At 42.0% G+C, this 14798-nt stretch overlaps 1 protein-coding gene and 1 pseudogene across 1 annotated transcript; one reads left to right on the top strand and one right to left on the bottom strand.

Moving 5' to 3' along the window:
• Positions 1–3479: 3479 nt before the first annotated feature.
• On the bottom strand, positions 3480–5916 carry LOC112839753 (large ribosomal subunit protein eL19-like; annotated as a pseudogene).
• Positions 5917–8966: 3050 nt separating this feature from the next.
• On the top strand, positions 8967–11488 carry CARTPT (CART prepropeptide). The gene is made up of 3 exons (XM_025892851.2): positions 8967–9508; positions 9927–10010; positions 10904–11488. Exons 1-3 carry the CDS (start codon positions 9350–9352, stop codon positions 11009–11011), a joined length of 351 nt encoding a protein of 116 aa, XP_025748636.1. The 5' UTR covers positions 8967–9349; the 3' UTR covers positions 11012–11488.
• The last annotated feature ends 3310 nt before the right edge of the window (positions 11489–14798 follow it).

The following is a 14798-nucleotide window of genomic DNA, read 5'->3' as shown; positions in this document are numbered from 1 at the left end:
GCTTTAAGACATCCCCCACTCTGTACCCTTCTTCTGATGAGATTGCCTTCCCTAAGATCTTTAAGCTTCTTCTGTATATAGAAATATAAGAGCTTCACTTGTCTATACTCCCATTCATAAAGTTAAACTGGGTTTCCAAACACCTGTTTTCCTGTAGTCCCTTAATAGGAGAGGAAAGCTTGACACATGACCTTGGGCAAACCTGCCATTCTCTGGGCTTCATTCTTCTCAAAGTTGCACTCTAATCTCACCTTCCTGAGTAATAACCATAGTCCCTATGGCTTTCCAAAATATTAGGGGAGCTTAAGGAATGATTGCTGGCCCATCCATCTCAGAGGCCTTACCAGGCTGGCTTTATAGAGGCAGTTTGATGGGAAGTACACAGATCTGAATGTCAATACATCTAGCTTGCAGAGCAGGAAAAGTTGGGCCTGACTTAGCTGGTAAGTCAGGCCAACATGATGGATCTTTTGTTAAAAACAGAACCAGATTAAACTTCTGCTGATGCACAGTACAGAGATGTCAGGGCTGCAGGTTACCTAAAGAATAAAGGAGGGACATGTTCAGGATCCATTTTCCTATAGAATATACTTTTGCCCTTAGGCCCTGCCTCTTTGGATCATGCCAGATGATATTCTTTTCCTCCTGAGGTTATAGTTTATGTCAAAATAAATAGATTTCACTTCAATGAGTTTTCAAGGAGGCATAGAAGAGTCCCAGAATCATTATTGTAAAAGTGACCTTAGATGCCATCAAAGCCAAACACTGCCCAGCATAGGAGTCATGTCCATGTCCAGAGACTGCTGATCAGAAACAGGTTTTATACTTCCCAAGATTCTTTAGGATTTGATCTTATCCCAGTTTTCTTTCTATATTGCTCCATAGGGAGTATGTGGGAAAAAGACTGAAGAAGTCCATGACAAGGTTATGGAGACAATACCCTTCTTCCTAGTGACAGACCATGTTTTGTACTTGGCATAAATTTTCCTTTTTGCAACTGAAATGCCCTTATTGTTAGAGGAAATGTTGAGAGAGGCCAGAGTCTGTACCCCAGAAATCCTACTTCTGAAATTGACTACCTGTGAGAAAAATTTATCCCTCTCTGGCATACTTTTTCCCTGATAAGAAGGTAATAATGGTGCTTATAAATAGTAAATTGGCAGTGCTTTTAAATTGCTCAATAAATGTCTTCTGTAATAAATTGTGTAAATGATTGCATGGTCACCGAATTAGTGTCTGAGTATTATCTTTCATTTTCATAGCACCTAACTTTCTCTTCCTCATCTGTGTATCAGGTACCATGTTAAATACTGGGAGTACCAAGTTGATTAGATGTATTCTTTGCCATCGAGGGTTTCTTTGTCTAGCTAGTGAGATAGACATATGATAATATATAATGCATGTTGGGTGTTTTAATGAATACATGTATAAAGGTTTATGGAAACAAAGGCAAGGTAAACCTGGTGGTATGATGACCAGTGGATGAAGAAGGTGTCAGATAAGATAGGTCTTGAAACATGAGCTTTTTAGATGTTCAAGGCATGGGAGGATGTTCCAGGCATAGAGAAGGGCATGGACAAAGGCAGAGGTATGAACATGCAGAGTGCACGTGGTAGTCAGTGCGTTCTAGGCATGGTAACACACTCCTTTTTACTTTGGTTGAGCCATTTGACTAGTTCTTCAGGCTAATGAGTTGGAAACCAGTGAAATATGACTCCCAGGCCAAAGTTTTAATAGCTTGTTCAAGACTTTCTAGAGCTCTTCCCAGAACACAACCAGCAATGTCAGACCTGGTGATTATTCTGTCATTCTTGGTCCCTGAGTGACCATGATGAACACAGTACTTCATTAACCCTGATACACATGTAAGATGAGTGAGAAATTTGTTTTTTTCTCAGGTCACTAAGATTTTGGAGTTGTTTGTTATGGTAGCATAACCTAGTCTATTCCTCTCATTCGGTGCAAAAGTGAGAAATAAGTATGGTGTACCTGCCAAATATAATAGAAGATATCTGCTAGAACTGGTTGAGAGTGGAGGAAAAGGAGATTGGAAATACGGGCCAAGATCAAACAGAAACTTTGACACCATGCTGAGAAGTTAACTTGAAATTGTAGGCAATGAGCAGTCATTGAAGGATTCACGTTTTTCTCTGTTAAGTCATATAGTTCATCTCTTAGGGCATCCTAGTCTGCTGCTTCAGTACTAATTCTACACTTCCTACAAGCTTAGGAGCTCCGGATCTAGAAAAGTTAGAGAAGATGGGACACCTGTGGCATAGGAAGTGTGGGCTAGGTGTGCCATTCCTTCTGCTGCACTCCAGGTGTGCTGTGCAAAAGAAACAAGACAAAGATTTCTTGGTCCTGGGGCAAGTATATTTTCATTACTGATACTTCCCTGTATCTGACATGGGCTACTTTTATTAGGCTACACCTTTAGATAAAACTTGCTTTTAGCATTACTACTTTAAAGATGGAATCCTTTGCGTTCACTTATGCTTCCACTTCTTGTTCATTGGAGCCAAATTTGGAATGATCTGTTGCTGCTCTGAATTTCCCTTTTATGCTCTACTACTCCCTCTTCCAGTCTTGTTTTCCCACCTTTTACATGGTCTATGTACCATACCCTCCAGCATCCCAGGCCACTCAATCTCCCCAGATGTCCTTGTCTCCATGACTTTGCATACATCCAGAGTGGGATGTTTACTGTTGAAATTCTTCCCACCCTCTAAGACCCAGCACCTCAAATACCATTTTTTTTCATGAAGTTTCCTCTCACTAGTTAATTTCTGACTTCTTGGGGCTTCCCTATCTCTATTAGGACGATTACCTCACTGAGATGTTATATTATATGTATTTATGGGTACGATCAGACTCAAAAATCAAGGGCAAGAACTGTGTCTTTTTTTTAATCTCCACAGTACTTAGCAGTGCTGTGAACATATTGAACATTGAGATTTTTAAAAAATTGAAAGCCTTGAAATTTTAAGTTGTTTTTTGTTAAGTAAGCTCCAACCCAGCATGGAGCCCAACATGAGGTTTGAACTCATGACCCCAAGATCAAGACCTGGGCTGAGATCAAGAGTTAGATGCTTAACTGGCTGACCCACCCAGGCACCCTGAAATTGAAAGTTTTTAAATCTAAATCTAAAAAATTAGTGGAAAGCTTTGTCTAATTTCTCTGCTTTGTTCCTTCAAGGGCTGTCTGTAAAGCACATTGTCTTTCCTACATATCCAGCACCTCCCAGTTGAGCATCAGCTCCAAGTGTCCTTTATTTGCAGAGTATTTTCTTCCAAATAGTGATAAAGATGTTTGGTTAGAACAGAAGGAGCATCAGTTACTTTGAAAGACTATGGATTGAAAGTCAGTAAATAGAAGATGAATGTCAATCATTTCTCTTCTGGAGACAGGGCAGGTGGAATGTAGAAATGAAAAGTGTGCCACCTAAGAGATTATTAATGTGTACCAAAGAAAATAATGTTTAACCTGGAGGAAAGTGCAATGAACACAAGTAAAGAGAAACACTTTAAAATAAGAAATCAATGGGAACTGAGGAAGTTTAAAAAAAAGTTTAATTCCAGTATGGTTAATATACAGCATTATATTAGTTTCATGTGTGTAATGTAGTGATTCAACAGTTCCATACATTACTCAGTGCTTATCATGGTAAGTATACTTTCAATCCCCTTCACCTATTTTAGGCACCCCACCCAAGCACCTCCCCTCTGGTAACTGTCATTTTGTTCTCTATAGTTAAGAGTCTGTCTCTTTTAAGGGGAACCCTCCTACACTGTTGGTGGGAATGCAAGCTGGTGCAACCCCTCTGGAAAACAGTATGGAGGTTCCTCAAACAGTTGAAATTAGAGCTACCATTCGATCCAGCAATTGCACTACTGGGTATTTACCACAAAGATACAAATGTAGGGACCTGAAGGGGTACGTGCACCCCAATGTTTATAGCAGCAATGTCCACAATAGCCAAACTGTGGAAAGAGCCAAGATGTCCATCGACAGTTGAGTGGATAAAGAAGATGTGGTATATATACACAATGGAATAGTATGCAGCCAATAAAAGGAATGAGATCTTGCCATTTGCAACGACATGGATGGAACTGGAGGGTGTTATGCTGAGTGAAATAAGTCAATCAGAGACATGTATCATATGACCTCACTGATATGAGGAATTCTTAATCTCAGGAAACAAACTGAGTGTTGCTGGAGTGGTTGGGGTGGGAGGGATGGGGTGGCTGGGTGATAGACATTGGGGAGGGTATGTGCTATGGTGAGCGCTGTGAATTGTGCAAGACTGTTGAATCACAGATCTGTACTTCTGAAACAAAAAAGAAAAAGAGGAAGATGGCAGGAGAGGAAGAATGAAGGGGGGTGGGTTGGAGGGGGAGACGAACCATGAGGGATGATAGACTCTGAAGAGCAAACTGAGGGTTCTGGAGGGGAGGAGTGTGGGAGGATGGGTTAGCCTGGTGATGGGTATTGGGGAGGGCACGTTCTGCGTGGAGCACTGGGTGTTATGAACAAACAATGAATCATGGAACACTACATCAAAAAATAATGATGTAATATATGGTGATTAACATAACAAAAAAGGAGTCTGTCTCTTTTTTCTTTTGCTTGTTTTTTCTTTTTGTCTCTTTTTTTCTTTTGCTTGCTTGTTTTGTTTCTTAAATTCCACATATAAGTGAAATCATAAGGTATTTGACTTTCTCTGACTGACCTATTTCACTTAGCTTTATACTCTCCAGATCCATCCATGTTGTTGCAAATGGCAAGATTTCATTCTTTTTTTTATGGCTGAGTGATATTCTACTGTGTGTGTGTATCACATCTTCTTTATCCATTCATCTAGGAATAGACACTTGGGCTCCTTCCATATTTTGGCAATTGTAAATAATGCTGCAATAAACATAGGGTCACATATAGCTTTTCAAATTAGTGTTTTTTGTGTAAATACCCAGTAGTGAAATTACTGGATCATATGGTAATTTTATCTTTATTTTATTTATTTATTTTTAAGATTTTATTTATTTATTTGACACACGGAGAGAGAGAGCAAGAGCAGGAACACAAGCAGGGAGAGTAGGAGAGGGAGAAGCAGGCTTCTCGCTGAGCAGGGAGCCCGACGCAGGGCTCGATCCCAGGACCCCGTGATCATGACCTGAGTTGAAGGCAGACACTTAACTAACTGAGCCACCCAGGCACCCTATTTTTAATTTTTTTGAGGCAGATAAAGGTTTGCTTTATTGAATAACTGACCTGTGTAATTGCTGAGGCCACTGTGTACAGACAAAAGAGTGGTCTCTTCCTCCTTGGGTAGAGTCTTGATGATTTCCTCCTCCTTGGCCTGGAGCAGCTCTTCACGGTGCTTGTATGCTTCCTTGGTCTTAGATCTGTGGGCCAGAAGCTTCTTGTGCACCTTGTCTGCCTCAGTTCGTGGATGTGTTTGATGGAAGTATGCTTGTTTTTCAACAGGTTACCCTTCACTTTCAGGTACAGGCTGTGATACATGGGGCAGTAAATCTTAGATTCTCAAGGTATTAACTGAGCAGCCGCACAGAATTCTCATCCTCCTCATCCAGGTCATCTTCTCAGGCATTTGAACCTTGGCAGTTCCTTTTCTCTTACCGATGCCCATATGCCTACCCTTGTGGCAGGCCAAGGTAATTTTCTGGTACTTGAGCCTGGGAATGAATAGTCACAGTTTTCTGGATGATCAGCCCATCCTTGATCAGTTTCTGGATCTACTGATGGGAGTTGGCATTGGTGATTTCATTGGGATCCAAACAGACCTTCTTTTTGCCACAGTAGAGGACACTGGAAGCAAGCCTCTTCTGAAGCCTGAGCATTCTTATGGCTGCCACCACACTGATAAAAGTATTTTTAACTTTTTGAGGATCCTCCATACTGTTTTCCACAATGGCTGTACCAGTTTGCATTCTTACCAACAGTGCAAGAGGGTTCCTTTTTCTCCACATCCTTGCCCCATACTTGTTGTTTCCTGTGTTTTTTATTTTAGCTACTCTGATAGGTATGAGGTGATATCTCATTGTGGTTTTGATTTGTAATTCCCTGATGATGAGTGATGTTGAACATCTTTTCATGTATCTGTTGGCCATCTGTATTTCTTCTTTGGAGAGATACCTGTTCATGTCTTCATATTTTTAAATTGAGTTATTTGTTTTTTGGGTGTTGAGTTGTATCACTTCTTTTTATATTTTGGATCCTAACCCTTTATCAAATATATCATTTGCAAATATCTTCTCACATTCTGTAGGTTGTCTTTTAGTTTTGTTGATTGTTTCCTTCGCTGTGCAGAAGCTTTTTATTTTGATGCAGTCCCAATTGTTTATTTTTGCTTTTGTTTTCCTGGCCAAAACTGAGGAAGTTTTACTGTTGAACAAGACTTGGTTGGCAGAAGGATGTAAAGGGGGTTAATGGATAACAAAGTAGTTTGGTATTTGAGCAATATGACAATCCAAAAGATCAGGTGTTATTTTGGGCCATACAGGAAAAGGAATGACTCAAAATTTGAAGAAGGGAGGGAGAGAAAAGTACTAGAATCCTAGTTTATCTTAGGGGGAGTGGTTGAGAGGTTTGTCTGCAGTAAATCTCCGTGGATACAAGCTGGTCACTGCTTCTATTTTGTGAGATGATCTGCTTCCTTTTTCTATATCTGATACGAGAAATAGTAACTAAATCCAATTACAAATTTTTCTTTACTTGCTTGGGGGCATCAAAGGTGGACTTTTTTCTTTTCTAGTGGAGTCATTATAAATTAGCAAGAATGTATAAATTCTCCTGACAGTGCATGATGTAAGAACTGTAGGACATCTCACACTTACAAAAGTTGTCTCAAGAAGAAAATGGCCTATGTCTTACTGTACCACATGCTTCCTAAAGACAGGTTATCAAATAATTCTGTTCAGAGATAAAAAAGCATTGTGATATCTAAATGACCAAGATACCCCTGGTTTGCTTCACAGGATTGTCTAAGGGTCCCTTTCCAAACCTATCAACTAAATGTAATATCCTGCTTACATGAACATGAGCACCAACCTTACATCAGTAGGATTTGAACCTTTGAGTATTTTTCAATAGAAGTAGCACAAAAGGAAAGTTATTATTTGTGTCTGGGTAGAACACACTATGAGAGAAATTATTGCATTGGCAGTATCCCCATCTTTGTGGAAGGATGAACTAAAACCTTATTTAGGGCTATTTTCCTTCTGCAGTTTAGAATGCTTTTATCACTGGAAATCAATTTTACAATGAGTGCCAATATGTCTCTGTAAGTTTTAAAAAGTAAAATGTGCTGCCACTAAAGTTTTGTTGTATAGAATCTAAAGGTATGTGTAAAAGGCAGACCTGAGGGAGGTATTAGATTAATTTTCAAGTTAGATTGATCTTAAGGAAAAATATTTTGATGCTGTTAATTTGTGTGCTACTCATTAGGAGAGAGATTACTTCTTGAATTGCTTTCCAGTGTGCATTTGAGTAACAGTTAAATACTTGATAAATGAAATAAGCAGACACATATTATGTATTAACTATTCCAGTTACCCATATCACCTGCCAAGCAATAAATCTGTGGGATAATAAATTGGTGGATACTTTAGATTGGGTGGTCAAGGACATTTGAACTGAAATTTAAATGACAAGGAGCAGCCAACTATTTAGAAATGCAGAGTGACCTTTCCAGGTAAGCTAAGAAGCAAAAGCCTCAAAATGGGAATGAGCTTGACCTGTTAGAGGACCAAAAAGAAGGCTGCTGAGGCTGGAGTGGAGGGGCCTGGGGCAGAATGGTAGGACTCAAAAGTGGAAGGAGGTGCCAATCATGTAGTACTTTGTAAGTCAGGATGAAGAATTTAGATTTAGTGCTTAGTAAGATGGGAAGCCATCAGTGTATTTTAAGGGTAAAAATGCTCTGGCTGTTTGTCTTGAGTTATGGATTAGAGGAAGGCAAGAGAAGATGGGATGGAGCTGGAGGTAGGCAAAATGTAGGTTGGGGCAATTGTCCAGAACTGGGGTAGTAGTAATAGGGATGGAGAAAAGTGAATGGGGCTAGAAGGGGTTGAAAGAAAGGTGTGGTGAAAGAAGCCAGGTGGGCAGGCAATTAAGATAAGCCTCTAGGTCTAAGTAGGGAAAACCAACACCTCACCTACAGGAACTTTGGTTTGCATTCAGGCCGTAAGGACCCCTACCTTTTAAAAACCAATCTTCCCAAGTCACTGAGGACCTGGCTCATTAGTGACTTCTCATCTCTGGAGATATTTCTATAATCAGGGACTTGGACTTTTCACTCCCTTTGCTTTCTTTATAGACAGGCTTCTTGGATATCAGGAGTGGGTGGTGGGTAGCAGGGATCCTGAGGATGGCGAATTTGCCCTAAAGAAAAACTGGGATACTGCACACAGCCACTTACCTAGGCAGCCTCACAGTTCAAAAAAGAGAGGCAGGGAGGGTTAGTGCTTATTGTGCTCTGGGTCAGAAATTTTACATACCAAATCTCATTCCCTCCTTTTGATAACTTGCGAGGCTCATTTTTAAACACCAGTTTTACAAAAGAGAGACAGAGACAGAGATACTCAGGTTATTTATTTTGCCCAAAGTCACACAGCTTATAAGTGGTGGAGCCAGGACTGGAATCAGAATGGGGCTGTCTGTGCCCCCCACACTGCCTCTGCATTGGAGTTAGTCTGTTTGTCTTCTTTTCTCATTACCGCATAGATTCTATGAAGAGCTCATCCTGGGGAAGGTCATGATTTCTCTTTGTTATGTTTACTATATTGGCCTCCCCTACCCCCCAGAGTGCCTAGTAAAATGCTTAGCAAACATGCCTGCCTGGAGGCAACACCTCCTACTTGCTGCCACATGTGGGGCTGGAGTGAGAGGCAAGGCAGGGTTGGTGAGGTGGATTACTTTGCTGCTGCTGCTGCTGCTAGGGGATGGGGAGGGACTTTGCTGCCTGAGCCTTGGCTCGAAGGCATTTTCCATTTCCTAGCCCCCTCCTCCTCCTCCATCCCTCAGCTGTCGCCCCTCCGTTTCAGCTCTGGCCCCTAGGGGAGCGTCCCTTGCCGCGGGGCTGACAGCACTTGGGGAGCAGGGTCCCTGTTCTCTGCGCTCTAGCTCTGTGCGCAGAGCTTCGTTCGTGGGCGCCTGGTGTCCAGCGGGCACTGATGTCAAGCGGTGGCGGAGCGCTGCCTACAGACGGTTGACCTGGACCCTCCTCCACACTCACTTCCCTCGTCGCCCCCTCCCTCTTGCCTGTACTCGGGCTCTGGCTCTCTATAAAAGGCGGGAGCGTTGCGCGCCACAGCAGCTCCGAGTTTCAGCACCATGGAGAGCCCCCGTCTTCGGCCGCTGGCCCTGTTGGGTGCCGCCCTGCTTTTGCTGCTACCTCTTCTGGGCGCCCGGGCCCAGGAGGACGCTGAGCTCCAGCCCCGAGCCCTGGACATCTACTCTGCCGTGGAGGATGCCTCTCATGAGAAGGAGCTGGTGGGTATCTCCCGGATCCCCCTTGGCTGCCGCCCGGTCCTTTCCTTTGTATTCGTCCGTCTTCTTTCCCTCCTTCCCCACCCCCACTGCCAGAGTCGGGGTGCAGGGAGATGAGCGTAAAGCCCAGGCTTACATCTGTAAATCGTCTGGAGCCCACTGCTTCAGGCAGTTTGTAGAGTGAATCTCTTGTCCGGGGCCCTCGGAGCAACAGGAGCCTCAGCGTCTAAGGGACTTGCGGTCAGTACGTGAGACAGTGCTCGCTAAGTTAATACCCCTCGAATATCCCTTTCTGTCCTTGGAGTCCCAGGGTGGAGTGCGTGTGGTTCCGGGGCTCTTTGTAACTAGGGCTGGGAGTGAGCACCTGGGTTGGGCTCGCAGCCAACGCAGCAACTTCGGGCTCCGGGGCGATGTGTTGCAGATCGAAGCGCTACAGGAAGTCCTGAAGAAGCTCAAGACTAAAAGTATTCCGATCTATGAGAAGAAGTATGGCCAAGTCCCCATGGTAAGGCTCTGGGATCACCCCCTCCCCATGTTTTTCTGAGAGGAAATAGACCACCTTGAGTCTTATACATTGACCTCCCTAGGACGGGGTTAAATCAGGTAATGGGTTTGCAGAATTCTGTGGGCTCTTCTGTATTCCACCACCAAATTATGCCCCTTGGTTTCTAAGGGCAAAGAGTAGATTGGCCATTTCAGAGGATCCAAGAGCTGGTGCCAGGAACCAGCTCTTGGGTCTGTGTGGAAAAGAGCATTTCTTGAAGATGAGCTTTTTCCCTCTCATGAAAAATTCTCTGAATTGGAAGAGCCCTTAAATCTACTCAGTTCTTGTTCCTCTAATTTTCTTCTTGCCATCTGGAGCACTGCCAGTTTTTCTGATCTATGTTTTAAGGTCAAAATTCTTGATTCCCTGCTTGTCACTTTCCTTGGGGAATTACACATGCACACGCTCATGTTCTCTCTCTCTCTTTCTCTCTCTCACACACACACACACACACACACCCACACCCCTCTTCCTTGGGATGAGGAGTCTGAAAGCCGGGAGCAGAGGTTATGAGAAAATACAGGTCTATTGTTTATTTCTTAGAAAAATGTCTGGTTGATTATTTTTCTTCTTGATAAACAACTAAGGGAGCTAGAAAATGTACCCCCTCCCCCCAAAATAAAAGGTGGAATAAACTAAGAGGAGCTCAATAATCTAATTTTTTTTTTCTTTTTATGTTCTCTCACTGGAATTTTAAGGTTGTGTTTCAGGTCTGACCATACTTAGACCTCCGGTGATAGTGATAGGTTCCATCTATCTCTCCTAAGAGGCAGACATTGTGTTGATGGGGAGATGTGCCTGTTGGGAGCCTGGGTTTGCTTTTGTGGGAAGACCACACATTGTGTTGTTTTCAGTGCCACGCTGGGGAGCGGTGCGCAGTGCGAAAAGGAGCGAGGATTGGGAAGCTGTGCGACTGTCCCCGAGGAACCACCTGCAATTCTTTCCTTTTGAAGTGCTTGTGAGGCATCCACCCGCCTCCATAAATCCCCACTGCCCCTACTTCCCTCCCTGCCACCCCAGAGGACCACACCTTCATCTCTGGAGTTCGCCTTTAGCAACAAAGTTTGCATTTCCCTCTGAGGGTTAAGGGGCTCTTTTCCTGCTGTTCCCAAATAACACATTAGTTGTTACTGTGTGAAGGATAATGCCTTGTATGGTGTTGATACATGTGCAAAGTATTCTTTTCTTATTCATCTGACACACTCTTATGTATCTTTGTGTAAAGAAGGGGAACTTCTGCTTTGAAAATTGTATTTTTGTATGTGGTGTGGCCGGATGAAAATTAGATTTAGTTAATCTTAGTAGATGACATCACAACCTGGAAGATGACCCCAAATGACACAAATTGCAGCATGTACAAATTATACATAATAAAGTGTTTTTAATAATTGCTCATACTGTATCATTGTTTCTATGTCATAAGTAATTTAAGTAAGAATGTTGGAATTAATCATGCTGTTGTTTTCAAAGAGAAATATTTAAAAAATAGCAGCCTATTGGGAGAACAACACCTTGGCTCCAAGGAGTTTTCACCATTAATTGGGAGTTTGTCACACAAGCTTTGGTGCACTGTTTTTCTTTGATTGCTGTGGTGTGTGTGTGTGTGTGTGTGTGTGTGTGTGTGTGTGTGTGTGTGTGTTGGAGATGGCTGGAGCTGAGCTGATGTGATAACATTTATTAAAACCTTTAGTAGACTCCTTAATTTTCACAGTGAGAACAATAAAAGATAAATTGTTTCAGACTTTAGCTCCATTAAAAGCAGTTTGAAAATTTGGGATTTTTGTTTTGGCTACTCCTTTATTAGAAAATATTCATTGATAAAAAATGGATTCTTTGGGGGCTTGTTTGTCCAAAGGAAGGGAAATAGCTGTATTAGGAGTTTTAAGGGTGGGAGACCCACTTATTCCCACTACTTAATATATAATCTTGCATGGGGCAACTGGGTGGCTCCATCTGTTCAGTGTCTGCCTTCAGCTCAGGTCATGATCCCAGGATCCTGGGATTGAGTCCCACAGCAGACTCCCTGCTCAGCGGGAGCTTGCTTCTCCCTCTCCCTCTGCCTCTCCTCCTACTTGCGTTCTCTCCCTCTCTGTCAAATAAATAAATAGTTTTTCCAAGATTATATATATATTTTTAAGATTTTATCTGTTCAAAGGAAAAATGTCATTTTAGTAAATAGTTTCGAGGGGAACAAATGAAAATTGATAGGTGGTAGATTCAACTCAAGAAATATAAAAATCTTAGATGTAAAGGTTAGTAGCCTTTAAATGTTTCTGAGGGTTTACCCGAGGTCATATTTCTAAAGGCTTAAACCAGAGTAAATAACATGTAAGAAGCAGCATCAGGAGACAAACAGGGGCTTATGGTTTCCCAGTGCAAACTCAAGAGGGACCTGCATAATATTAGTATTAAGAGAGAAAATCCCTCCCCTGCTTCCTGGGGAGTTAGAGTATGCTGATAGAAAATATGCTCATACATAATTGCTATCTGCAGTATTTTCATTGTTACTATTAGCATGGCTCATTCCCTTAATAATCTTCCAAGATAGATACTATTACCATTTTTCAGAGAAGGAAGCAGAGGTCAAGAGAGATGATGGAAATCATCTTGGTCAGGTCACATAATCCTAAATCCTGATTTCAGCTCTAATCCCTCTGACTCCCAAGATTTATTTGCCTTTTGCTTCCATATCACGCTGGGCAATTGAACAGGTTGTTTGGACTCCCAAATTCCCCAGAAAGCACTTCTTTCTTTAATAGAAATTAGCTCACTTGAGTGCCCGATGTATTTTTGGGAGTCACATTTCTATTTGAATTCCTCTTTGACAGGCCTAGTTGTGATTGAAATGTGTTACATTTTAATCCTGAAAAACTGCGAGGAGTTCTTTAATGGTTTCATTGTCTGCTACTTTTCCAGAAAATATTTAAGTTAAAATTCTGATCTTGAGTCCCTTAACTGTTTTCATTTGTGTCAGTCCTAAATAAATAAGATTAGGAAATTGCTTTAATCATTGATTACTGCACAGGCGGGACCCTGAAGGAGAACACTGAGAAGTGCTTCCTAACGCAGCCTGGAATGTTTTCCCAAAAGGAAGAGATCCTGGAGGACTTCGTGGTTCAAAGACAGGAATAAGAATTCTACTCTGAATCCCTTTAACTCTGTCACCCCTACTTCTATGTCACCCCATTCTTTCTTGTTTCATTTGACTGAAGGATATGGACTTAGGGGTAATTGGTAATGAGGAATCTGTGGGCTGGTTATGAAAGGCTTTTTCCAAAAGTTTGGTCTGGGGATCCAGGTTTTAAGTTCATGGTGGTAACATTCTATACTAACGATGGCAACATTTAATCTGAAGTGGCGTGGTAGAAGTAACCTTGCCTACTCATTTTGTCAGTATTCGACCTCTTCATTTTTTTTTCTTAAAGATTTTATTTATTTGAGAGAGAGGGAGAGACAGCACAGAGGGAGCAGGAGAAGGAGAAACACACTCCCTGCTGAGCAAGGGGCCTGTTGCAGGGCTCGATCCCAGGTCCCTGGGACCACAACCTGAGCCGAAAGCAGATCCTCAACCCACTGAGCCACCCAGTTGCCCCTAGACCTCCTCTTCAAATAGAATGCCTTACTCTGTTTAATGACTGAAGGTCTCTGTGGTAGAGGATAAGAATGTTAAATATTTTTAAAATTTTAATAAGAGAAGTAGTTATCCATGTGCAGTCACCGTGTATGAGCCCCAGAGATCTTCTGAGATTGGCTGAAGGATCAGGGGTCTGAGAGTTGACAAGTATCTACACCTAAAGATCTGAAGAACGTTACAGGCATAGGGATGGTCTTTCTAGAATAGTAGTTCTCCCATGGTCTAGAGGTGATAGGTGAAAGTTACTAGAGGACTTTTCTCAACTACACATAACCACTGCCCTTCCTACAGTAATTGCTGATGTTTCACCCCTCACTCTTTGCTAGAATCTGGAGGCCTGTGAGGTGACACATGCTATACCTAGGTACCCACACACCTTCCCAAACCTGATAATGGTACATTGGATTCTGGTTATTGACAAAGATTCTTTCTTGACCAGATTTGAGTCAGGCTCTTGAACCTCCTTCTGGGCCTATCTATGCACTCCCTTATAAAATCCAATTTTAGCAAGAATCCTGATAAATCAATTTATCAAGAGTCCCACATCCTTCTCATCTTCCACCATCCCCCAGGTGATGTCTGGGCACTCTGACCTGTCTTTAGCAAAGATCCTGTGAGGCTGGTTTATCTTGAATTTCCCTGACCCCTAATGTTTCCCATTAGTAATTTCCCATCCACTTCTTGGCTATAAATTCTTACTTGCCCATGCTATATTAGGAACTGAGCCCTGTTCTGTACTGAAGTCTCTTTTCCCCTATTGCAGTAGTCTTGAACAAAATCTATTTCTATGGCTATAATGACCATCCAATTCTGGTTTTTCTTTGACAGGGGAGACTATTTAGGATTGTGTAGTTTAAATAAGACCCTCAGATTGTTCTGCGAAGCTTCCTACCCTAGAACCACTGCAATATTGAGCTTGTTTTTGGTATAGTCCCATTCATGCTACACTTTTTTGAGTGCCTTCCATGTGCTGGGTATTGAGAACATAATGATAAAGAAGAGAGACATAATCCTTGTTCTTGAGTTTACAATCAAGTGATTTAGTCTTTTGGTGAGAATAGATAATAAGCAAAAAATTATAAGCCGTAATAAACTTCATGAATTTATCTATGAAT

Source organism: Callorhinus ursinus, unplaced genomic scaffold, assembly GCF_003265705.2.
Source record: "Callorhinus ursinus isolate GAN/ISIS: 27379988/994484 unplaced genomic scaffold, GSC_fseal_2.0 scaffold23, whole genome shotgun sequence".
NCBI lineage: Eukaryota > Metazoa > Chordata > Mammalia > Carnivora > Otariidae > Callorhinus > Callorhinus ursinus.
The sequence above is the reverse complement of the archived record's forward strand: the minus strand, read 5'-3'. Positions and strand labels throughout refer to the sequence as shown.